Source organism: Apis laboriosa, unplaced genomic scaffold (assembly GCF_014066325.1).
Source record: "Apis laboriosa isolate Shangri-la unplaced genomic scaffold, ASM1406632v1 scaffold1321_cov151, whole genome shotgun sequence".
Lineage (NCBI taxonomy): Eukaryota > Metazoa > Arthropoda > Insecta > Hymenoptera > Apidae > Apis > Apis laboriosa.
This window is the reverse complement of record NW_025221248.1, coordinates 1,092,371-1,117,742: the sequence shown is the minus strand read 5'-3', so window position 1 is coordinate 1,117,742 and position 25,372 is coordinate 1,092,371. Positions and strand designations below refer to the sequence as shown.

Genomic DNA, 25,372 nt, shown 5'->3' with positions numbered 1-25,372 from the left:
TGTATTACCGATCAGGTTTGCTTCTTTACTCGTTTCATGATTCGTCCTGATCTTCTTTTCTGTCGATCTCAACCTCTGCACGTGTTGACTGTGCAAACAATCATCCCAATGCGACTTGAAACCACATCCGATCTTCGATACATCGTCAGGCTCCAGTATCCTTGTTGCCGATCTTTGCAACATCAATTTTCCGGGCGAACGTTAACACAAAATGATCGAGTATTCGATCATAGGATCGAATTTGATTACGTTTAAGTGTAAAACCTAACAATTCACGATTCGATCGTGGTCCATTCGAAGTTAACCAGGCGAAGTGCTTTTCGACCTCCGGAAGCATCCATGGCTCGGTAACTTCCGTCCAACAGAAATTCGATAGTGAAACAGGGCCCTCATTGTCGTCTGATTTATACGTGTTCTCGCGTTCTTCATTGTACTCATAGTTGCCATAGCTGGCCAAACGGGAATTAGGAATAACATCGCGAACACTTTTCGTTTGATAGGAACCATTTTCTTTGTACTTTGCAGTCAATTTATAATTCTATTGTAGGATAAATTGTTAAACTTTGTATTTTTTTATTTTTCTTTCTAGTATATCTATATTCCTAACATATGTAATAATTAAAAGATGGATAGAAGATGATTCAGGGAGTTTGTGAAGGTTTTACCTGAATCGACAAAGAATGATTCAGTTTTTGAAATGAATCTCCTTCCTTGTCGAAAGTCCAAGCTTTGTCGGCGATTAGATTTATATTCGCATACGCGCTGTTCAAAAGCTCTTCGTCGTATGACGGAAATGAAGATATCATTATCTGAACATTCTAACCAATCGAGTGTATTTTAGCAAGCAATTAAATTAGATATTGAGATATTGGTCTTTCGTTTGCATTGATAGATTCTCAAATGGTCATTTAATTGTCCTGTCTTTGAGACGAATATCGAAGCGATAGAAGACTCGAAATATGTTCAGGATAAAGTAAACGTCTTTCGAATGTCTTCACATTTGTCGAAAAATCACGTTTCATTCAAAAATTTATCAAATTAATCAAGGAAATATTTCTAAATTAGGAAGTGATAAAAATATATGTTGATTATTTCTTTTTTTCGTTTTTTCTTTTCTTTTACAAATTTTCGTTTATTACAAATTATCGCGATCGATGATAAAGTAATACACACATTTCATTCGCACATTTTGTACAGATCAGACATACAGATATTTACAACGGATAAATCGCGTAATTTACAAAATTTTTCGATGGTATAATAATAATAATCTATGATAACGTTTCGAAACTTGGTGGAAAAAATCAGTCTGGCAGTTATACCCTGTTCAACATTCTCGATGAAATCCTATATATAAAAAAAAAAAAAAAAAAAAAATATCACGAATACACAGTAATTCGTTTTACGGAACTTTAACGGAACATTGAACAAGTAGTTGTAGTTATCGCGACACGCAAAGAAGCGTAAAATAGATCGAGATTCCTTTACGTTATTTCAAAAAATTTTCATCTCGATTCATTATAAATCTTTGTTTGTTTGGCATTGTGCGACTGTATCGATATTATCTGGCACAGATCGTGAAAACAGTTTATTTACAAGAAACTTAAGGACTTGATACTTATTTATAATAATTGGGTGATACAGTTGCACAATAATTATCTTCAATCGGCAACGAATTCTCAAATAGAACTCATGATTAATTGTGACGGTTAAATATAAGAGGAGCTTGTGAGATTGTGAGCTATGTGTACGATATTCATTAAAATTCATTAAAATTCGATGAAAAGTTTGTTCTCTATAATTCGCATTTCTAATGGTAAGAGAATCTCATATCGCTTAAAAAGTATAGCGGATTATTTACAAATTCACAATTTCGCCCGGACACGATACTTATTTACTACAAGTGCGAAACGTCGAATCTTATCTTTGAATTATGGCGTCACACGTAAAACGATAAACGAATCGAAGAATCCTTCTGTTATTATGGCAAGACAACGGTTACATCGTTACGGCCGAGCATCAATCCTGTAACGATATTTGTTTATGTTATCTAAAAATGTCCGTTTTGTTATTTTTTCTTTTTATGACTTATTATAATTGGCAATTAAAGCGTATTTCATTCGCGCATGATGGTATATTTTGGTTATTCGTGCACGCTTTTATCGAACATCTTCTCAAATGAGAAAAGAGAAGGAAAATGCACCGTTAGCTCTTTCTAATAAAAAATAAAAAAAAATATATATATATTAAAAAAGTTCCAGTCAATCGTTAAAACACCGTTCAAACGTATTCCTCGGATGGTTTAGGTATATTAGCTGGTAATCTAAGCGTACTTGGAACACGATTGGCACTGTCTGGAAGTTCCGCGATATCGATAAACACCCCGACCAAACTATCAAAGTTCAATCCCCAATTCAACAAATAATCCCAGCTCAACGCGGTGGTAGTGGTTGATGGCGAGCCGCTGTTATTAGGTCTATATAATCCACCCATATGCGTGGATAAATCATCGTCAGAGGCTACTAAAGTGCTCAAAGAACCGCGGAAAGAGCTGTCGAAACCGTCGTAATTCACATTCGGTGGCAATGGTGGTTTCGTCGTTTGAGCAGACTCGTTGTTACGTTGATTCACCTCCTCGTCATCCTGTTTCGCAAACGGATTATCCGATCGTTTGTCACCGACCAACGAGGTGTTGTCGTACTCGGAGCACGTAAAACTGTCGTTACCGCTCTCGTCGGTCGTCGACGAATTTCTTCGTTCCAGTCTCTCGACAGGTGGCGTGTGTCGTCGGTGAAGATGGAGCGGACCGTGCGCGGGTGGCCCTCTAGCTTCGCTCGAGGAACTAACGGCGTCCAAAGTCGACACGAGGCTCGAAGTCCTCGGTCTCGAGTTCAATCTTTCGATCTCTTCTGCAGTTAACCCTATTGGGCCTGACGACACGTTGTTCACCGAATTCTCATTATTGGATTGAGGCGCTTTTCGACTCGCCGTTGATCCAGACAGTTGACTCATGATCGGCGAGTTTAAACTTCTTTCGCTGTTCGAATTCAAAGCATCTTTTCCTACACCTCCGGATGAAGAAGTGGTAGCTAGAAGTGCGCTTTGTAAAGGTTTCCCGCTGATGTCGTGCAACGTCAATATCCTCGGTTGTTGGGCGGATAATTCGCTACTAGGCGACAATCTAGCCAACGGAGTGCTTTGCAACAATTTCTGAGTCGGACCAGGCGGTTGATTCACGTTCGGTGGTGGCAAGGCCCTGGGCGGGAACGGGCCGGTGTGTCTGTGCTGTTGACCCGTATGCTTATGATGATTGGCGTAATTGTTAATAGGCGGAGGAGTGGCTTTGTACTTCCGCATTCCGTCCCTATAACCTTTGTAATGGTACACGATATCGATGTCGCTCGGCGCTATCGAACTCGCATTTTCCAAATCGTAGTGTTCCGGCATGTCGGGTTCTGGATTATGTTCGTGGGTATGAAGAGAAGTTTGGGCGGGCGGGGGAAGAGGCGGATGCTCGTCTCGAATGGGCGGTGACTTCGTCACTTCTCTTTCGATTATATCCGGTCTTTGAGGTCTGTGCTCGGTGCTCGCGTTAATCTCGCGCTCTTTATACTTCTTTGAGATCAATTCCGGCCCCATGTGACCTACACCACGCAAATCGGACGTATCCGAGATATACGTATTCTCGTGGCGAGACATTAGATTATCGTTCCCTGTCCCTACCAACGGATTGCCAGTCATTATAGCATTGGTATTCTTGTTCACCACCGAGGGAGCGGATTTCTCCTTGTTCTGTCTTCTCAGACGGAATACGATAAAACTGACCAGAATAGCGATTAGCAGGATCACGAAGAAAACTATGACTAAAGTGATCCCTATGCTTAGAGGGTCAGCTGTTGCGGCTGCGCTGATACCAATCGGCCCTCTGCATCCGGTGCTCACCTTCGAATGGTAAACCACCTCTTTGAAAATCGAGCCGGATCCATTGAACGGCTGGATCTCGTTGTTGATGGTGAAGTTGGCCAAACAACCTTCGAAACTTCTTGCGCCAGCGCTGTGAGCGTAATAAAGGTCTTGGCTAACTCCACCGATCGTTAGCACGGATAGATACGGATCCAGGAAGTCGTGGACACCGGCAGGATCTAATTCTTCGCCTGTCTGAACGTTGTCCACGAACAATCTTAAGCCTCGAAAGTAGGAATGTAGGGTCAGGTTGTGCCAGCGACCGTCCGCTAAGCTTCCCTCGATGTTAGCCGTCATGTTTACGGGCGATGCAAGAAGGGATGCGTAAAATAATTGGCCATTGCGAAGCTACAACGTGACACGTTTATATTATTAAATAAAAAAAGAAAATGTATTTTTATTTATATTATCCTCGAAATATGATAACGTTGCTCACCTCTACCGATGTGAAGTGTTTGTTAGTCGCGGCATAGATAAGGATACCATCAGGTTTAACCGTTCTAAACATCAAGCTAATCGTTTTAAACGGCGATTGATTGGTAATGAAGCTGGTATCTTCGGTGATGCTTCTTTTCGCTCGATTCTTATGCCACATCGTCGAACCTCCGTAAAGATACTCCAGCAATTGCATTCTCCTATGCTTCTCCGAGATCTGCGCGAGAGAAGAAGAAAAGATCGTCAATTTTTTTTTCATTTGAGTAAAAGAAAATGAAAAAAAAAAAAAAAAAGAAAAAGAAATAAAAATATCTAACATATTTTTCACACATACTTTGAATTCGATGTATCCACCTTCGCTTAGAGTGATCGGTTCGAGAGCCGTCCCGCAATTGGGCGCGATCACCGACCCGCATCGACAGCTCACTTGATGCCACTTGTCGTAACACTTGGCATCGGCTCCGCAAAGCGAGACCGCGTCTTTTCCACCTCTTACACAAGGATTGTTCTTCGATCTGACGCAGGTTGATTTAACGCCGCGGGATGCCAAAGGATTCGAGAGGTTCAACGCTCTTCCGTTGATGGAAACCGAATGGACGCATCCCACGAAATCATCGGAATGGACTTGACCCGGCCTCTCGAGTACTGGATCTGCATTTTCCAGCCCTCCCACCAGAAGTGGATTGTTATTGAAATTCAAGGTTCTGCAATTACGTTATATCTTTAGAATAATATTAATTACAGAAATATTAAGAATACATATATATATATATATAAAATTGCTAACCCAGTTGGTCCTACGTCATCCGCGTAGCAAGTACCATCACCTGGTCTGCAATCGTCGCAAATATCCCCGTGTTCTCTGCACATGGACACGCTCAACGACACGACTCGTCCGTTTCTGGTTGCCGTCACTTTCCTCCACTCTCCATCGGACACGGTGTTCTCCGTTTTTATGACGATAGAGGTGATGGCGCTCCTCGCTCCACCGTATGAAAATACCACTCTCCCGTCTACCAACTCTAACACTACAAAGTCCGAACGTCCCCCAGTTTGGGGAGCGTAATTATAGAGGAGCAACGCGTCTGATTTAGTCGTGGCAAATACAATTGTTATGTCGTTCGTGTTTGAATCGAGCGCTGGGAACGCCATGTAAGATAATTCCTCGAATCCGAACGTGGATCGCTCGCAATGCCTCCCGTAACGACCCTCTGGACAACTGCATCTGTACCTGTATCCGTTCAAAGATTCGTTAAAAATCGTGATAAGAGTGAATGATATGTAAATAAGAGTCTTAATTTATATATTTTAGGGGAAAAAAGAAACTTTACCCAGGCTTTTCTCCCACGCATAAACCTCCGTATAGGCAAGGATTCGGCCTGCAAGAGTCCGTGACAGCCTCGCAGTGGTTTCCTCTGTACCCAGCTCGGCATAAACAGAAGAAACTGAAGCTGTCGGGACTTTTCCTGCACGATCCACCGTTCCTGCACGGATTGCTCGCGCAGGCATCGCCTCTTTCGAGCTCGCATAATTTTCCCTCGCGATCTATCGGGCAGGTACACTGGAAATCGTATCCCAGTCGTCGACACTGTCCACCCTGAGAAAGTGATTGATTTCGACGCGATTAGAAGAGAGCTTTGGGACGTAAAAGAAGAGAAGGAGGTGCACATTTACCAATAAGCAAGGATTGGGCGAGCAAGGATCTTGTCTTCTCTCGCATTTATCACCGGTGAAACCGTCCCGGCATTTGCAAGTCATCTCGTGGATCATTCTCGGCGACGTGAGGATCAACGCTTGGCTGTCAGTGATTCTGGCGTCGTCGTAGATGACCAATTTGTCGCTGCAAGAACCACCGTTCTCGCAAGGTATCTGCTTACACGGTGAGTAGCCGACGATGAAGTTTGTCCCCTCGAGAAGAGATCGAATTTTATCCCGGTTACGGCTCACCAGTTCGGCGACCTCGTACTTGCTCCGATATCCTACTGCGCGGATCGAATCGAATTTTCAATCAGTCTTAATGTCTTGAATTGAATATATAATTATAATTCTTTTTTTTTTTTTGAATTTATATATTTAATCACCTTGAGGCGATTCCACTGCTAGATGAATGTTCAAATCGAATTCGGTCTCTCCAAGGCTGAAGATCTTAAGGGTATCACCAACGTCAATCTCTTCTTGCAGAACGTCCAATAGGGCGCGATAATACTGGCTTAAAAAATCCCTCGCGCTTAACTTTGACACTTGTAACGTGATGCTGTTTTCGATCGTGCTATTCGTGAAAACGAGGAATTCTACGGTGACTTTCGACACTACGTTAGGGTGACGACCGTCGTTGCCAGATACGCTTAAGGAATAACCAACTCCTGTGTAAGAAAAATGCAAATTGAAAATATATATATATATATTTTAATCTTAATTAATATTCATTTCGAGAAATAGAGATAAAGCATGCGACCAACAAACCTGGAGTTATTTTCTTCGTGTGTAGATCACAAGCTGTGGGAATGCTGAGGATCTTGGGATTCGATCCTTGGAGTATTTTGCAAGAATAACTGCCAGTGATATCCGGATCATTTGGATGCACGTCGGCAATTTTTCCCAATGGTATCTGTTCGTTAAAGGAATGCACTATCACGTGAACCGATCTTGGCGAAGATGGACTATCGTTTTGATCCATCACTATCACGGTTATCGTATGCTCGCTCCTCATTCTTGGTATTCCGGAATCTTCCACTTCGATCTGGACAGATTACATAACGAATTTAAAGAATTATCACGAAAAATAGAATTATTCGAACTTTGTTTCGATTGATATAATATCCAATGTTGAATTTAAATGTTCGAGTATAATTTCATCTTTCTTTCGTGAATACGTGATATTAATAAAAATAATTACATAATATATGTTATGTATATATTAATACAGTCAAATTCAATGATTAATCTTGATTGTTAGTCTCGTCTCGTTTATCATATATACGATAAAATAAGTTTATTGCTTTCTAAATCTATATACTATTATATTTTCTATCATGTTTTCCCCGGAGAATACAAAAAAATGAATATGCATTTTAACACCTCTAATCTTTCCATTCATTCGAAATAAAACTCGTTAAAGAATTAATGACGTAACTGTACACGCGGCAATCGATAAAGAAGAACAGTTAAGAACGAAAAAAAAAAACTAGAGCAAGAAAATAATATTGAAACAACGTATTATAACCAGATGTGAAAGCGTGAAATGACGAGCATAGGAAAATAGAAAAGCATAGATCCGAGCAACGGTAGAAAAAGGTCTCAATATAAAATAAATATCAATCTTTCAATCTTTTCTCCGTCGAAAACGTTTCATAACTCACCACAAGATCCAATTGAGGCATAGCTTCCCTATCCAAACTTCTAGTCGTCTTCAATACCCCTGTATGCTTATCCAAAGTGACCATATCGCTCTGCCTTCCACCGACCAGTTTGTAAGTGAATGGCGCTCCGTTCGGTGGTAGATCGGGATCAGTTGCGCTCAATGTCATTATAATCGTGCCGGCCGGTTCATTTTCGTTCACGTAACCGATTACCTCAGGCGGATCAAAGATAGGCCCGTTATCGTTGATGTCCATGATTTCTATGTGAACGGCCGCGGTACCGGTTTGAGGTGGTGAGCCCGTATCGATGGCGCCGATCGTCAAATCGTAAACAGGAATCGTTTCTCGATCTAATTGTTTCGCGGTCTCAATGTCCCCCGTCTGGGGATCCACTTTGAACGCTTGCCCTATATTCCCACCGATGATAGAATAAGAGAACTGATTGTTCTGCGGTTTTATATCCTTGTCCACCGCTCTTACGGTCAACACTCGAGTTCCGTGCACGGCGCCCTCGGACACGGTTGCGTCGTACGTACTCTGAAGGAACTCTGGAGGATCGTTCCCGTCTTGAATCGAGACTATGACCTGTGCCTCGTCCGTGTCGTTGCCGCGGATACCACCCCCGTTTTTCGTCATCACGGTCAACACCACCCTGTTCTGGGTCTCGCGGTCCAATCTCCGCGAGACACGAATTATCCCCGTCTCGGAACCGATAGAGAAGCCCCGATCGTTCGAGGAACCGACGAAGAGGTAATACACCCTTCCGTCCTCGCCCGAGTCTTGATCCGTTGCCTGGACAAGGCCCACCGAAGTGCCAACCTCCGCACTTTCCGACACATCCATGTGAAACACCGGTTGGATGAACTTTGGATAATATTCGTTCACGCCTGTCACGTGCACGAGGACAGTGGTGAAACCGACCATTTGCGGATTCGAGTCCGGATTCGCGGCCACAATGTCCAACGTGTACTCGTTCGCCTCCTCGTAGTCGAAACTGGCCAAGGAAGCGATCTCGCCTGTATCCTCGCGGATACGAAAATGATCCTTCCCTGTCCCCCCGAGAATTTTGTATTCAATCACGGCGTACTTAGGGGAATCTATGTCCTTCGCTATTACCTGAAATTAAATTAAATGATATTATCAGTGGAACGTGTGGAGAAGATCGAGAAGGAAAGGATGATATATTTACCTTGTAAACGAAACTGTCCGGTGGGGAATTTTCGGGTAAATAGGCTTCGTAAACGCTTTGATTGAACGTTGGAGGATTGTCGTTAATATCGGACACGTTTACGGTTAAAATGGCAACAGCCTGTTTCGGCTCGAATCCAAGATCCGTAGCGGTGATGTTCAATTTGTACTCCTGAACCAGATCGTAATCCAAAGGCTCGAGTATGGTGACCGCCCCGGTGATGGAATGAACGAAGAATTCGTTCTTTTCGTTCCCAGCCGATATCTTGTACCTTATCATCCCGTTCGGCCCTTCATCGCCGTCGGTTGCGCTCACCGTCAAGATAGTCGTGTTAACAGGCTCGTTCTCGGGCACCCTTACTTGATGGCTGACAGCGGCAAAGGTGGGGGCGTGTTTGTTCTCCCCGGATATCACCAAAGTCAACGAGACCTCGTCCTTTTGGGGTGGTACACCCTTGTCGATCGCGCGAACCTTTAATAAGAACGTCGTCCCTACCGGCACGTTGGCCAACGGGTTTTGGATGTACACCCATCCAGATTTCTCATCGATCGAGAAGTACTCGGTTCCGTTCACATTCGTCAAAAAGTAACTGATCTCCGCGTTCACGCCGAAGTCGGCGTCATCCCTGGCGACCAACTGTACCACCCTTTTACCGATCCCGTAATTTTCCGGGACGGGATAGAGATAAGATCTCTGCTCGAACCTTGGGGCATTGTTGTTCGCATCGACCACGTTCACGTAGATCACCGTTCTCGAGGAGAGGGGCGGTTTTCCGTTGTCGGTGGCGACCACCGTCAACGAGTACAAATTCTCGGGCGAGGAGGGCCGATGGGTATGCTTGTACTTCAGAGTCTTTTTACTGAAAACGTCACCGGTCGCCGGATCGACGGTGAATAGGTCAGAAGGTTGTAACAAGCTGTAGGATATCACCGAATTTGGGCCTTGCTTATCGCGATCAATCGCGGTTACTTGGCCGACGTGAGCAACGGATGGTTGGAGTTCGGGGAAGTGGAAGTGATACGATTCCTCGTCGAATTCCGGGGGGTTGTCGTTCTGATCTTGGATGGTTATCGTTAGAGCGGTCGCTGCTTGCCAAGCTCCGTCTGCTGCTACCAGCTGTGCAATACGAATGATTGATTAAATTTTTTATTAATTTATATTTGTAGCTAAAATTTGTCCTCTTTTTTAATATTCTTCGATTATTATTTTTTGATCCGTTTCGATTATTTATAATGTTTTTTTTTTTATGAATCAGATGATATTTAAAAACAAATTGTAAATATATATAATATAAGTTGATGTAACAATTTCTTATTATTATAAATTGTGTAAATTGTTTTTCTCTTGTTATCTTTTTGATTCATTGTATTTTTTTTATTTATAGTTTATATTTTTTATTCTATTTTATTAACGATTTATACAATTATTAGATTATTACAGTAGATTAATAAAAAATTATTAAACTTATTATTAATAAAATATAATCAATAGATATTTTCAAAAGGCTATTTTTATTTCTCTAGTCTAATAATTTATTCCAATAGCAATTCATGACATTAATTATTCGATCAGTTAAGATAAATGAAAAACCTGTTGCAATATATTAAATATAAAAGCTTAAAATCTTAAAATATAATAAATATAATAGTAAATTATAATGACAGTAAATCAATAATGAAAAAAAATTAACATTATTTCCCAATTTTTTTCACGTTTCCTCAAAAACGAAACTTTTAGTTGCAATCTTTCCTACGTATTAATATAAAATATATGAATTTATTTATATAAATATTTGTAAAACAAATATATCGTTTTCTAGATTGCGAGTAACAATAATGAGCAATGATTCTATTTTTAATTCTATTAAATTAAATTTTATTATTGCTTCCTTTGTGGCATATTTAAAATATAACTTTCGTAATTATTTATTTAGTTACGATAAGTTGATATAGTTTTTAAGATCAAGAAACAATTTACGGTATGATGAATTATATAAATTGTAATGAACGAATGGAAATCTAACCTAACATAAATTAACCTATAATCTATTAATTTTTTTCTTTTTATTATCTAGGTTATGCAGGAATGTGGTCACTACCATATTAGAATTCACACCACGATGAATATATTTATAAGGTAAGTTCAAAAAAAAAAATATTTTAAGAATATTTCACAAATTAAAACATATTTATGCATAATAATATGTATAAAAAGAAATTGTTTAAAACATGATGCGTTTTAAATAACACTTTTAAATAATTATTATAATTTTATACATTATATCAAAAAAAAAAAAAAAAAGAAAATATTGATACATTAATTTTCTAATAATTAATCGAATAAGTTTTATCAATCAAAATTTATTTTCATTATTTTTTATTATTATTTGCAAAAATTTGTAAATATTTTCAAATATTCGAATATTTTTATAATACATTAATAATCACACAAAATGAAAAAAAATACGTATATTTGCATCATATCAATCCCTGTATTTCGATATGTGTGTGAAAAATAATTAAAAAATACTTTTTTAATACGTATTTTAAATATTATACAAACCTTTAGCAAATATTCGTCCTGTTCTTCTCTATCTAAATGGCCATTTACAGTGACATTACCACTCAAAGCATCCATGGCGAATTTTTGCCCCGGATTTTCGGTGAATTTGTAGCTGACATTAGCATTTTGACCAATGTCGAGATCGCTGCTAGTAATTCTTATAACAAACGTGCCGATCTCTGCATTCTCCGTTACGTTCACGCTGAACAATCGGGTGAATTGTGGCGGATTATCGTTTTTATCCAATACAGTGACCAGAACTGTGGCCGTGCCCGTTAACGAAGGCTGCCCCTCGTCCCGCGCTTCTACGATCAGCTCGTAAGAAGCGATCTGAAAGAAAACGAGTCGATCTATTCGTAAAGGATATTTTTATCCTTTTTCTTTCTCGATCATAAAATTCGATTAACACGGTACTCACCTCTTCACGGTCTAATTTTGCATTGGTGCTAATTTCACCGTTATCGGAATCGATGATGAAAGTCTCGGTAAAATCGTTTACCAGGTAATAAGACACTTGACCATTCTCCCCAGAATCACGATCTTTCGCTGAAACTTTGCCGACGAACAGGGGTGGATACTCTTCCTCGGGAACCGTGGCGTTGTAAATTGCCGCCTCCATTACCGGTGCATTGTCATTCGCGTCCGTAACATTCACGAGAAGTTGCACAACGCTCCTCAGAGCCGGGGTGTCCGAATCACGAACCTCGACCCAGGCTTCGTAGAACGGCGCTGTTTCATAATCGAATCCAGATGCGACCAATACCTGAGCCGATAATAACGAAAGATACGATCGATTATAAATCTTTCGTCGAGCACAATCGTCGAGAACGATCGATAAATTATTATCTCTGTATAGGGAAGCTGAGAGTTTAACGAAGCGTTTCGTTATTCGTAAAGAATATTATTTGATTGCTCGTGTTAAATCGAATTAAAGAAAAAGTTGCCACGTTTTTTAAAACAAATTTTTAATAAGAATCAATAAGATTTTTAATATTTATCATTATCGAAAATAATATATATTGATTAAAGTTTGATTTAATAGATTCAACAGATCTTAGTTTAAAAACAAGTTTAAAAATAAATTAATTTACTAATAATACGTTTTTGAAACTTATTTGAACTTACTCGTGTAAATATTATTTTTTCAAACTCTTTTCTAAACAAATTTAAATTAATAAAAGTATAATATATATAATAAATAATAATATAATAATAATAATTATAATAATAATAATAATAATAATATAATATAATAATAAATATATAATATATATAATAAAATAAATTAATAAAAGTATAGCAAATTCAATTTTCTCCCGGAATAATTGCATTTATAAATTCGTATATTATGTATTACCCGTTAACAATTTAATCCAATATTTATTAAATTCACTTATAATTTTCCCCGTAACGCAAAATATAACATAAGACGAATTTGCAAAAATAATAAAAATCAATCGAAATTCCTTATGTCGTCGACATATTCTTCTTCTATATTAAAATTAAAATTAAAATACAAACCTCGCCGGTATGAGGATCTATCTTGAGCGCGTCGCCGACATTTCCACCTGCCATCCCATAAACCAAACTGCTGGCCGCCCCGATTTTCGGCGTGGTCGCGCCCAATTTTGTGACCACCCGACCCTCCGGCACGTCCTCCGGCAGCGTGAACCTGGTGGTGATGCTGGATCGAAAGCTGGGGAACAATTGCCTCTCCCAGAGATGTATGACCAAGTCCGCGGTGACCGACTGCGGTTTAACGCCGCAATCGGACGCCTGGATTTGCAATTGGTAAGTGGTTTCGTCATTGGCCAATTCCTGCGTAGTTCTTATCACACCGCTGTTCGAATCGATCACAAACTTCTCCGCGTCTATTCCCTGGAGACGATACACGATCCGAGAATTTTCCCCGTCGTCGTCGTCCACCGCTTTCGCGCCGAACACGAAATCCCCTTTAAAGGAAACGGTGTGTTTAGTGTTGCGTTATAAGCGACTCCAGCTTATACGAGTCCCTGTCGTTATTCAGGTGTTACTTAACGCGTTCAGACTCGTGTTCTCGAAGGATGGATACCAAAGTTGCGAATTTCTTTTTTTTTTTTTTTTTTTTCCTCTCTCTCTATTTTCTTTTTTCTCTCTCTGTTTTTCGTTTCTTGGGATAAATCCTGATTACCTGATTTGGTTGCACCTGGCACATAGGCCGTGTATCTTGGACTAGAAAATCTGGGAGCATTGTCGTTCACGTCCTTTACGAAGATCGTTAAATTAACAGCGGAGGCTTGCGGTTCCGTCGGGCTCGAGTCTTGAGCGACCAAAGTCAGGTGGTAGACAGAGGTTTGCTCCCGATCTAATGCCACCACTGTGAACACCTCGCCTGTCTCGGGATCCACGGTGAAACGTTCCGAATACTCTCCCAATAAACTATATCTGTAGAGAATGTTAGAGCGTTTTTACGAAGAATCGAGAGAGAGAGAGAGAGAGAATTTTTCTCCTTGAAGAAGATGCCTTTATATTATATTATACCTGATTTTGGCATTAAGGCCCTCGTCTTTGTCCGTGGCGTGAGGTTTAGTGACCCACGTACGGGAAACTGAATTTTCGGTCACCGTCGCCCTGTACTCCTGCCTCGTGAATTCCGGAATGTGATCGTTGACATCGAGCACGACAATTCTAACGATGCCCGATCCAGTCAAAGGTGGAGAACCTGTGGAACAGGTTCGATAATCGTAGATCGATCGTTTTATTATTAAGATAGTTATTTTATCCGGCTTGATGGGATCTTGAAACGAACTTGAGTATATTTCGAGTACTTTCGATTCGAAAATTTTTCTTCATCAAGAAATCAAAAATCACATGCTATAAAAAATTATAATATTGATTATAAAAGGTATCCAAGTTTAGAAAGTTTGAACGTAACGACGAAAGTGTTTCGAAGGTGTTTTTTCGCCCGATCAAATCGTCGAAACGTTCGAATAAGACAAATTACGATTCCATAAAATATCGGGCGGGCGGAATACCGTCGAGTTAATTGTGCCGCCTAAAAGGCCATTATTCTCCGGTGGACCCGATTTCTCTGATTGCAGCAGGTACATTGTACGCGTTGGCGTGGCCCTGGGCCACGCGCCACTATAAGCGTATATCGTTTAATCACGTGGACCTCTCACGAGAAGGGCACAACAATTGCAAGGCACAATGGTGTGGTCCACCATATCCGGTGTTCCCCTGGTGGGCAATCCGACAGAAATATACTGGCTTACACTAGTAGCGTATTCTTCTTATTCGTTTGCTTAATTGATGGGGACAAGAAGAAGCGAGAGAACCGTCCCACCTCGCCAATTCGATTCGAATTGTCAAAGTAGTTTTTAACGAGAATGCGAAATCGTGACAATATATATATATATATATATATATATATATATACGAGCCATTAATAGGATTTTTGAAATTCCTCGTATTATATTGCTCATCAAATTCTTTTTTTTTCATTTCTATAACACGTAACGCAACATAACGACGATTTAAAGTGAATTCTTATGGTTAACCATAGTACTAGCATGATGATAGGGGCGCAGCCGTTTCGGAGTGGACACGGCTGGTATAAACGCTATAGGTGGCGTGTACACGCGACAGCCATAACGTATGAATAAAATAGGAGTATAATGCGCGTGCTCGAGCAGGATCTCGAGAGATGCGCGTTTGGCTCCAAAGAGAGGGCTCCAAAACATCCAACAAGCGAAAGCTTGGGTGGGGTGAAGGAGGCATTAAGAGAAGGAGGAGGCGGCGATGGAGGTGGAGGAGGAGGTGGTGGAAGCGATGGAGAGAGAGAGAAAGAGAGAGAATGGGAGTGGGGTATGCGGGGGGTCGAAGGGAAAACGAAAGAGGGGTAGGGAGAAAGAGAGTGCAGCGCCGAGGCAGAGGAAGGCATTTGAGAGCGATTATCATAATCGCGCGTCATAACTCTGCAGGCTTGTCTACCTCGGCGGGGACCGATTGGGCCATCGGCCCCCGATGGTTGGCCCGAAGGGGGCGGGCGAGGGGCACCCTCGAATGGGACTACTGGCTTCGTCGGAGGAATGAACGATAAAAAAGATTTCGACGAGGAACTGCCCACCGCTTAAAGAATCTCATCGAACAACCCACAAATTTATATCCAATTTGTATATTACCGCTCATTACTTAAACCTATCCCCGTATATCGTCTATTGTTTCGTCTATTATTTATCGACGATGGTGAAGTGGGAGGGTGACATTTTCCCGTATCACGAACGTCGCGCGCGATCGTTTTACGCGATCTCCTCCTCCGTGGTGACGGTTCAGTTTAAATGGAATTTATAGATGGAAAAATAATCGTCCCGTGAATTGGCCTGCCACCGATATATGCCTGTGACATTTACCGACATTTCGATCGGTCGCGTCCGACCGAATAGGTAATCACGATTTGTAGACAACGGTGTCGTAAATTTGTCAAAGTAATTCGACGAATTTATAGCTACCTGCACGTATACGTATATACCTGTACGGGCGTATTGTATCGTACGGACGAGTTGAGTCGTTTAAAAACCGGGTCTTTTCAGCGTTAAAAATCGGCTTTTTCATTTTTTATTTCTCATTCTTCAATTCACCGCGGCTTTTTTAAAAGTGCCAAACCCAATATAATTAAGTCCTTTGTTCGTGCTAATTCGCAACCAGTTTACATAGAGCCTAAGACCGGTTACTAAGGTGGCCGGAAAAATATTCTCTCCAAAGAATACTGACTACCCTTTCAATGCCGCTCTTTGTGCAGATCCTACCAGGTATATACCTATTTAACCGTTCCCCTAAGGTACGATCCAAAGAATCTACTGGGAATACCCCTTTACCCATGATTTCTTTATCCTTTATTCCCTTATACGCGTATTTATTTTCGTGTTGTGCTTTCGTTTCGTTTCGTTTCGTTTCGTTTCATTTTTACATCGCTCCTCTCCACCATAAATTAGCCTTTAACGCTTAATTTTTCGTTCTTAAAATTCTTCTAAAATAACTCACCGGTATCCATGGCAACCAATGTGAGGGTGTATTCTGGCACCGATTCCCTGTCAAGAGGCCGGAGCAGGAAAATGTCACCTGTGCTAGCATTTATTCGAAACAAATCCGTGTCTCCTTCCTTCAAAAAATATCTCACTTGGTCGTTGTAAGGAGGCGTATCCGCGTCATAAGCTTTCACCTTTGAGATCAAAATTGATATCAGTTTCATCTCTCGTCGAGATAATTAATATTCGATGATTCACGTGATACGATTACCTGTATCACGAATCCTCCCCCAGGTGGCACCATGTTCTCCATAACGTGGGCTAAATAAGGGGAATCCAAAAAAACGGGTGCGTTGTCGTTAATGTCAAGGACGGTGATGGTGACTTGAGCCGTGTCACCCCGTGGCGTTTCCCCCACTTCAGAGGCGCAATCCTCCCCCCTGATTGTCAAATAGTACCTAGATTTCCGCTCGAAATTCAAATTCTTCGCCACTCTGATCACCCCGCCATCTTCCGAAATCGTGAAGTCCCTGTTATCGTCCCCCATCGCTATACCGTATCTTACCCTTCCATTCGCGCCCTCGTCTCGGTCCATCGCCGACACCTTGAATGCAAACACATGTCCGCATGCGAATCGAGAAAGTTGAAACAATTACCGTTCAACGGTAAAAGACGCTCTTTAAATCTCTGTTAAACTGTTTCCTTCACGGTTCAGTTGCAAGGTTGTTCAGTTGAAGAACACACTCATTGCGATTTAATTAGCGTGACGTAAGTGCTCGTGTAATCTCGATTTTATGGCAACCTCTTTCACCGATGAAACCTCGTTCGCCGATATATATGTGTATATATATATATATATATATTTATCGAGCGAGGAAAGGAAAGAGAAAGAAAAAAGAAGAAAAAAAAGAAAAGACAAGATATTAAATGCAACGAACCTGGAGTACACTGGCCCCGATACTGGCATTTTCAGCGACAGTGGCTGAATACTGTCGCGGATCGAACACGGGCGAATTATCGTTCTCGTCGAGGACCGTGACAGTGACCGTGGTCGAGGACGATCTCGGTGGTTCACCGCGGTCTTTCGCGGTTACTTCCAAGGTGTAGTTTGACCTTAATTCGCGATCCAACGAGCCAGATACGCGCAATAGTCCATCTACGGGTCCAACGGTGAAGGGAAGCGTTGTGTCCTCGAGGGAGTACTCTACGTATCCGTTCCGTCCTTCGTCCCTGTCCACGGCCTTAATGGCCATCACCACTGTGTTACTTGGCGCGTTCTCTATTATCGAAATCTTGGTCGGTGATATGAACTCGGGCGACATGTCGTTCACATCCAATAACACCACGGTCACCTATCGATCGGACAATGTCGACGATTAATTATTAAAATATATTTGAATACCGATACAGTTTTGATGTCTATATTTTATGCCTGGTGTGTATAACGATGAAATAATAAAGCAACGAAATTATTATATATTAAAATTAATTGTATTTAAAAATAAAAAAAAAATTGTCTATTTAAAATTGTTGATTATTTGAATATTCAAAAAAAAAAAAGAATATTGGAAAAAAAAGAAATAAGATAAACTTTTATGTTACAAAAATATTCGAATTTATGACAATAGATTTTTTTTTTTTATAAAAGTTTGTTTGATTGATTTAAAAATGAAAGTAATATATTTTAAATAGTTTGATATGTTAAAAATTATTTTTATTAATGAATAAAAATACTTTTTACTTCTTCGTTAGATGATGCAACGTTTTTCTTAAATCTTATTGATATTATTGTTTAATTATAGTAGATAATATTATTTTTGTTGCGATTAGAAATATCTTTAGAATGAAGTAATAAGATATATATAAACATGCTTGCATATTTTTGGGAATAATTGTGTATAATTGATCATCCTGAAATTTTTATTCGATTTTGTTATACTTGATGCTATGACTAGTTATATTAGAACCTCATTTTATTCGTAATTTGTATTTGATGCAAATGAATCAACTATAATTAAAAATCTACTATAAAAATTAAAAAATAACAGTTATTTTGTTTAATATATAGAAAAAGTTTTTTTGGACAATAATTATAAACTACAAGTAACAATTATCATACAAAAATCAAATTGAAATTGAAATTTTATTCCATCTTTCATATTTCCTTGATTTTTCATCAACTGACTTTTTTTTTTCACTTGTTTGACAACTTTCTAACAAAGAAGCAATTTAAGGAAATAAAAAGTCATTGAAAACATCTTTCAATAGTTTCTTTTTCTTAATTCTTACGTATATAAAATTAATGCTCTTGTGAAATGTTGGCAAATATATTGTGAAATTAAAAGTTATTTTTCAACGAATATTATATTCTTTTCAAACGACGTAAAATCATGTGAAAAAAATGCAAGTAATAAATTTTTTTATTCATTATAATCTTTCTTACTGTATTTAACAAAAGAAAGAATTTTAAACACTCATTTTTATTATATATAGAAAATCAAGAAGAGAAAAACAGAAAAAAAAGTTATAAATAAATATACGTATAATATATTTAATAATTCAATCCAACTACACAGGAGTATAAAAATTGAGCAAATAATTTTAATTAACCTGTTGACGTGTGATATCTTTACAACTTTTTTCCTATATATATATATATATAATCAACAGTCGATCTTAATTTTCGAGATATTCGATAAAATATTTATAATCGCTAATATTATATCTTGAAACTTGAGCATTCCGCGAAAATTAAATTTGTAATATTTATCTAAAACTTGGAAAGATTGAATTGTTTATAAAACAACATTGCACATAGCTTATTCTATCATATCATATTTTTCCATCACAAAGGAAAAAAACCTTCTTTATAATAAAAGAAAATTCTAAGCTTTCAAATAGAATCTTTTAAAAAAGAAAGACAAGCATTACGCGCAATACTCTCGTTACAGAGGAGACGAACAAACCTGTACGGTGGAGGACAAAGGGAGGCCCGGTGGCGAAGGGCTATCCGTGGCGCTGAGGACCAAATTGTAAAGTGGCTTTTGTTCTCTGTCGAGCAACTTTCGAGTGAAAAGGGTGCCGTTTGGTGCCACTCCGAAGTCACCGTTCTCGTCACCGCCTGCGACAGCGTAAATTACCCTCCCGTTATCTCCGGAGTCGAGGTCCTGGGCGGTCACGGATAGGATTGGGGTGCCGATCGTCGTATTCTCCACGATATCCACCGCGTGTGGCCCCGCCTCGAAGATCGGCGCGTTGTCGTTCAAGTCTACCACGTTGCAGTAGACGGTCACTGTCGAGGAAAGCGCCGGGATACCACCGTCCGTGGCCTGAACCACCAGGATGTAGTGTTGCACCTGCGAAACGATCGAGGGAGGATTTCTCGATTGATCGATAAATTGATCGAGGGTCGTGGTTAATAAGAAAAATGGAAAAAAGAAATGAAAAGAGGAGGGAACGAGTTCGGAGAACAATTGTCTCTCCGCCCGATATTTTAAGGGAAATTTTTTTTTTCTTCGCTCCCATCCGCTTGCATCTCGGTTTCGTTAAGGGGGTAGCGCGCCTAACAATTTTGCAACGACTAATACGAGCTTCGTGGAAGCAACGTGTTGTTTCTCCGTTTCCAATCCAGCTCAGATCTCTCCGACCCAACTGTGAACTGCTTTCGCAGCAGCTCCCGCCCTATATCTGGAAAGGCATTACGATGATGAAAGGTTCTATAAACTACTCTTTCTCTAAGTAGTGCCTCTTCGTGTCTATGCTCGTTCTATTGCTTCTCACCGAAACGTTATATTAGATGGTATTATATGTATATGCGTATAACGCCGTGTAATAAACTGTGAATATATCGTTCAATACGGTTATAGATATATGGCATTACGATTTGAAATTGCAGCAAGAGAGACGACGGATTCATCAGCGATAATTTTAAGGGAAATTAAAAAGATTGTTTATAAAACTTGTTGCCTTTTTGAGAATATTTTATACACAATGAATATCGAGTTAACGAGTATTTGATAATTTTTGAAGAATTTTTCAAATTCTTATTCATTGCTTGTTTCATTAATAAAAAAAAAAAAAAATGTCGTTTTCTATTAAATGCAAGACTGGTTTCGTATTGAATTCTCATTACACGAAACAATAGAATGATCCTTATTGTACATAAAATTTTTTTAAATAATCAGATAGAATATAAAATAAATCTATTCCTCTCTCGTTGCTTATTTTCTTTCTAAATTTTAATTTTCAAATATTTCTCTAACGCGGAGAAAATTGCTTTTTCCAATCAATTTTGAAAAAAGGAAGAAAGAAAGAAAGAAAGAAAGAAAGAAAGAAAGAAAGAAAAATCATCACTGGGGACTTCGTGGCCCCATAGAACAGAGTACTTACTCGTAATTGAAAAGCAAGATCAATGATTCTGATGGGCAAAACGAGCGTATACGCTCGTGTCTTGAAATAAATATGGCTTGTCTCCGAAGGATCAGACCTTCAATTTGAAAACGTCTGTTGATCGATCTGTCGGACTGTTAACGCTAAACCCTAAATTCTAGCATAGCCGAAAGCTAATATAATAGGTGCGTTCGAGCTTAAATGTAGAGGCGTGTTCATGGTTATAATCGTTGCCTCGAGCAACTATGCGTTTTACCGTATGTGGACTTCTCGCGTTGATCGCGCTACTAAAATCCTATTCTGTAAATTCGCGATAAGAAAGGAATTGTTCCGGTAAACAGTTATTCTACATTCTATGCCTACCCATTCAAGCCAGTTTGATAAATTATAAATATCGATAGGAAACTTGATTTTGTAAAATTAAGAAAAATTTTCAAATTTCTCGAAATATTAAACCAATAATAACGATAATTATTAATATAATTTAATTAATATGATAATATAATTTAATTAATATAATTAATATGATATAAATTCATATTTTTTCCAAATTATACAAGTTTCATTCTTTACGCGACTTTCGAGATTTTCGAATCTCACGAAAAAGAAAATCGCAAAAAGTTTCGAAGATCTTTTGCATCTTTTTCAAAGTTTTCAATCGTAACAAAACGAATTGAATTGATTAATAACTTCTTACGTAAGAAAATGGAATTCGTTTGCCCGAAATGAAAATGAAGGCATCACGGCCTTCCTGAACGACACGGAATGGAAACGGTCGTTTTAAGAATAATAGCCGCATCCCATAATTCCGTGCTCGAACGTGAAAGCGACATATCCACGCGTCCGAACGGTCTTCCACAAATCATTTTACACGCTTTCTAAATCGCCGTCCCTGGACGATCGACAAGTGGCGCGGTAAAATACGAACCTGTTCGTAGTCGAGACTGGCGGTGAGCGTGAACACACCGGTGCTAGGATTCAGAGAAAAAACGTCGTTGGCCCAGTCAGAAATCAGGGTATAGCTCAGTTGACTATTGGGGCCATCTGCGTCTGCGTCCGTCGCAACGACCTGACCTATTCGACTTCCTCTCGGCATGTTCTCCGGAACGTCGAACGAATACGCGGTGTTCTGGAATGTTGGCGCGTTGTCGTTTGTATCGGTCACCTGTAAAATTCAACGGTTTCTTTCGTTTGATCGATCGATTTATTTTTGTGGGGTTATATATACTTGGTGGAAGAGTTACGTAACTAATTCTGATCCTCGTCGGATAAACAATTTTATAAATGAGTCCGTGTGTCACTCCTTATACGATAAATCCATTTATGAAAGCGATACTTACGAAATAATCTATTCTTGTCTTAAACTTAAAAAAATTAATGTTCAATTGAATTTTTGAAACAACAATTGCACGTAAGATATCTGTTTTTATTACATTTTAATTTAATAAAGGATAAATGTAAATGTTTTCGTATGAGAAATATTCTATTTTTGAGATAAATGTGCACGTAATTTTGCTCTTTAAATTTCGTAATCGAATTTTGAATTTTGATACATTTTTGATATTATAGTATACATTTATTAATGATTATTTTAAAAATTTGTTGGTAACATACATTGATATAGTTTGTACGTGTATTTATAATAATTTAAAAATAGGATAAATTAAATATAAAAAAATATAAGGATATAATAAAAATTTAATTTATTATGTTTTAAATTTATTCGTTGTAACATTTTGATTTAATGAAAAAAAATTGCTATATTATTCTTTTTTGTTGCAACATCGTTTATTATGAAATACTCTATTAAATAAAGTTCAATTTGAAGTCGTTGTCATTAAAAATGAATAATAAAATTAACTTACTATATAGATATATATATATATATACTGAATATAATAAGAAAAACTTAATAATAGATTACTTAAAATGCGTGTGTGAATATGTCATAGTAAATTGATTTATTTTGCTGTCATAAAGTAGACATTATTTTCCAATCCAGTAGAGGATAGTCTTTAAATAACTATTATTTCAATTTCAATTTATTCGATAATAAAATTACTCATTACTATACAAAGATAATATTTTAGATAAGATTTTTTAAATTAAAATTAAGTTTCATTAAAATCGAATTATTCATGGTCCGCTAATATTCATTTTTATAAATCTAAGAAAGTAATATCGAATTCTTTTTTATCAGCAATTTATATTTAACGCGAATCAAATTTTTGAGGCATAATAAAGGGAAGAATATGAGATAGGATAGAAATACGAGATACCAATTTTTTTTGATCTATATAAAATATCGATAATTCTGATTAAATGATTAAATATAACTAAAACATTCGTCCGAGCAATTATTTTTGATAATTATCTTTCTTTTGTTTAATAAATATTTCATGTTTTGACCGTAATAGAAAATTTCTAATTAATTTATTAATTAATTTATTTTGTGATTTTTAAAGAAAAAGAAAAGCTGTAATAATAGTTCATATTCACTATATGAAGATTTGAAATATTCGCTTTTTTTGATTATGAAATGATAAGACAAAATGAAATTGCTAGAAATATTTGATTTATAGCAATATAATTAAAATTTTAGAGATGTGTACATCGTGCTAATTAAGATTATATAGATTCAGAAAGTATAATTTACATATGTTATCACAAAACAATAATTTTCGTTTAATTATATATTTTATCATATTTGAAATCCATCTTTTTCATTATGCTTGGACATTAATAAAATCTTTTTATTAGTAGATAATCTATTAACATAGTTTCATTATTTTATTATTTAAAAATAACAGCGTTTCATATTCTACTATTCGAATTTGCTTTATTTAAAAAAAGTAAAAAAAATTCCATGTAAAATTTCTAAAAAAAATGTAAAATTTCTCTTCACTTAAATTTTTTATTTATTGCTACTGCTGAAATTTTTCTTACATCAAAAAAAAAAAAAAATAAAATCCCAATTCTTTCCTTCTATAATAATTCATTTTTCTAAAAAATTATCATTTATCGTGAAATTATCATTTCAATAATCATTTATTGAATATACATGGAACAAAATTAAGCAAAGAAAATGAAACGAATTCAAGAGTGAAGGATATGCTGATAGACCAAACATAACACGGATCGATTTTTTATCCCCCCGAAAGATATCTTTTGTATTTTTATACGGAGAGGGGAAGGGCGAGTATGGAAAGTATAGGAAGAATAATCGATGTTATTCTTGATCATACTTGATTCATCCCGTTCGAAGAATTGCCGGCGATTCGATCGAGGGGAGAAGAAAGGTAACGGGTCAGGATAAACAATTCAGAATCAGAGCTAACGCTTCCTGTTCTCTTTCGATTGTGCTCAACGTCGTTCCTGAATAAACATATTTCAATCAAAGCTCGGGACAAGCAGTCGCGAGCCCGCTTCACCTTCGAACCGCGCCGCTCCACGAGCAAAGTTTCCTGTTGTTTTTACGGTGGCGATGAATCTCTTCGAGACGAGGCGAACGGCAGGAATTTGAAGAATGTTTTTCCAGAATAAATTCTCTACTCGACTCTCGATTCGATCGTTGCCAACGTAATCAAACCGGGAAATGTTGGTTTAATCCCCTCGGGAGGGGAGAGACTCGAAATATTCGAGCCGAATAATAATAATTCCACCGCCAAGGTTACCAAGAGGGACACCTCGACAGTGTTTGCAACCTGGCAACCTTTACTTTAACGATTAAAAAAAAAAAAAAAAAAAAAAAAAAGAAAAAAATGATCATCGTCAGAGCCGATCTCCGATTCGTCCATCCGCGAAACAAGTTGGGGATATCCGAGGGAAGGATATCGGGAGGGAACGATTGGAATTTATCGCGTGAATAGTCCTCGACCGATCCTATCCTATCCGAATAGAATGAGGAGGATGATCTCGATCCCGGCCGAAAAGTCACCGGGCGCGGCCGGTGAATAGGTTTCCAACTTCGAGAGAGGGATCGACACGCGGTGGCGCGGTATAAAAGAATCAAGCGGAGGTGGGCACGGTTTGATTAAGGAGAGGGTTCGGAGACGTTTGCAAAAAGTGACGGTTGCCCCGAGACGCGGTGGATGACGAGGGGAGAGCCGAAAGCGGAGTAGAGATGACCAACTGGGTGAAAGAAGGAGAGGAAGAAGAAGGGGAGGAAGAAGGAGGATGGAGGAGGTGAGAGAAGGAAGGAGAGGAGGAGGACGAGAGGAGGAGGAAAGTGGATGGGAGAAAAAGGGAGGAGGGAGTGATTCTTTACGGGGTGTGGAGGGAGGAGGAGGTCGAAGGAGAGAAACTCTTCCGAGGTCGGGGAGAGGATGGAAGGGATATAAGGGGCCAGAAGGGGCAGATTCCGCAACTGTCGGCAGCGGGCCTCTTTCATGGAGCCCCAAAGAGCCGAGCTATGATCGGGACTGGCATTCCTTTTGCCTTTAAGAGACCCGGATAGAATAGCGGACGGC

General features: G+C 38.7%; 1 protein-coding gene across 1 annotated transcript in view; it reads right to left on the bottom strand.

Annotated features, from left to right (window-relative positions):
- Nucleotides 1–1,458: 1,458 nt before the first annotated feature.
- Nucleotides 1,459–25,372, bottom strand: part of LOC122720787 (cadherin-related tumor suppressor) — a 79,091-nt gene continuing 55,177 nt past the window's right edge. The window contains exons 3-22 of the mRNA XM_043947763.1: nucleotides 21,832–22,068; nucleotides 19,481–19,870; nucleotides 17,453–17,866; nucleotides 16,786–17,118; nucleotides 16,531–16,708; nucleotides 14,029–14,209; nucleotides 13,679–13,932; nucleotides 13,030–13,460; nucleotides 11,927–12,271; nucleotides 11,509–11,838; nucleotides 8,947–10,062; nucleotides 7,758–8,873; nucleotides 6,862–7,138; nucleotides 6,480–6,761; nucleotides 6,073–6,380; nucleotides 5,730–5,995; nucleotides 5,186–5,629; nucleotides 4,733–5,102; nucleotides 4,400–4,615; nucleotides 1,459–4,311 (exon numbers count right to left, since the gene is read on the bottom strand). Of these exons, the coding sequence (XP_043803698.1) occupies nucleotides 2,281–4,311; nucleotides 4,400–4,615; nucleotides 4,733–5,102; nucleotides 5,186–5,629; nucleotides 5,730–5,995; nucleotides 6,073–6,380; nucleotides 6,480–6,761; nucleotides 6,862–7,138; nucleotides 7,758–8,873; nucleotides 8,947–10,062; nucleotides 11,509–11,838; nucleotides 11,927–12,271; nucleotides 13,030–13,460; nucleotides 13,679–13,932; nucleotides 14,029–14,209; nucleotides 16,531–16,708; nucleotides 16,786–17,118; nucleotides 17,453–17,866; nucleotides 19,481–19,870; nucleotides 21,832–22,068 (9,519 nt within the window). The 3' untranslated portion in view covers nucleotides 1,459–2,280. The remainder of the gene's footprint in view (nucleotides 4,312–4,399; nucleotides 4,616–4,732; nucleotides 5,103–5,185; nucleotides 5,630–5,729; nucleotides 5,996–6,072; nucleotides 6,381–6,479; nucleotides 6,762–6,861; nucleotides 7,139–7,757; nucleotides 8,874–8,946; nucleotides 10,063–11,508; nucleotides 11,839–11,926; nucleotides 12,272–13,029; nucleotides 13,461–13,678; nucleotides 13,933–14,028; nucleotides 14,210–16,530; nucleotides 16,709–16,785; nucleotides 17,119–17,452; nucleotides 17,867–19,480; nucleotides 19,871–21,831; nucleotides 22,069–25,372) is intronic.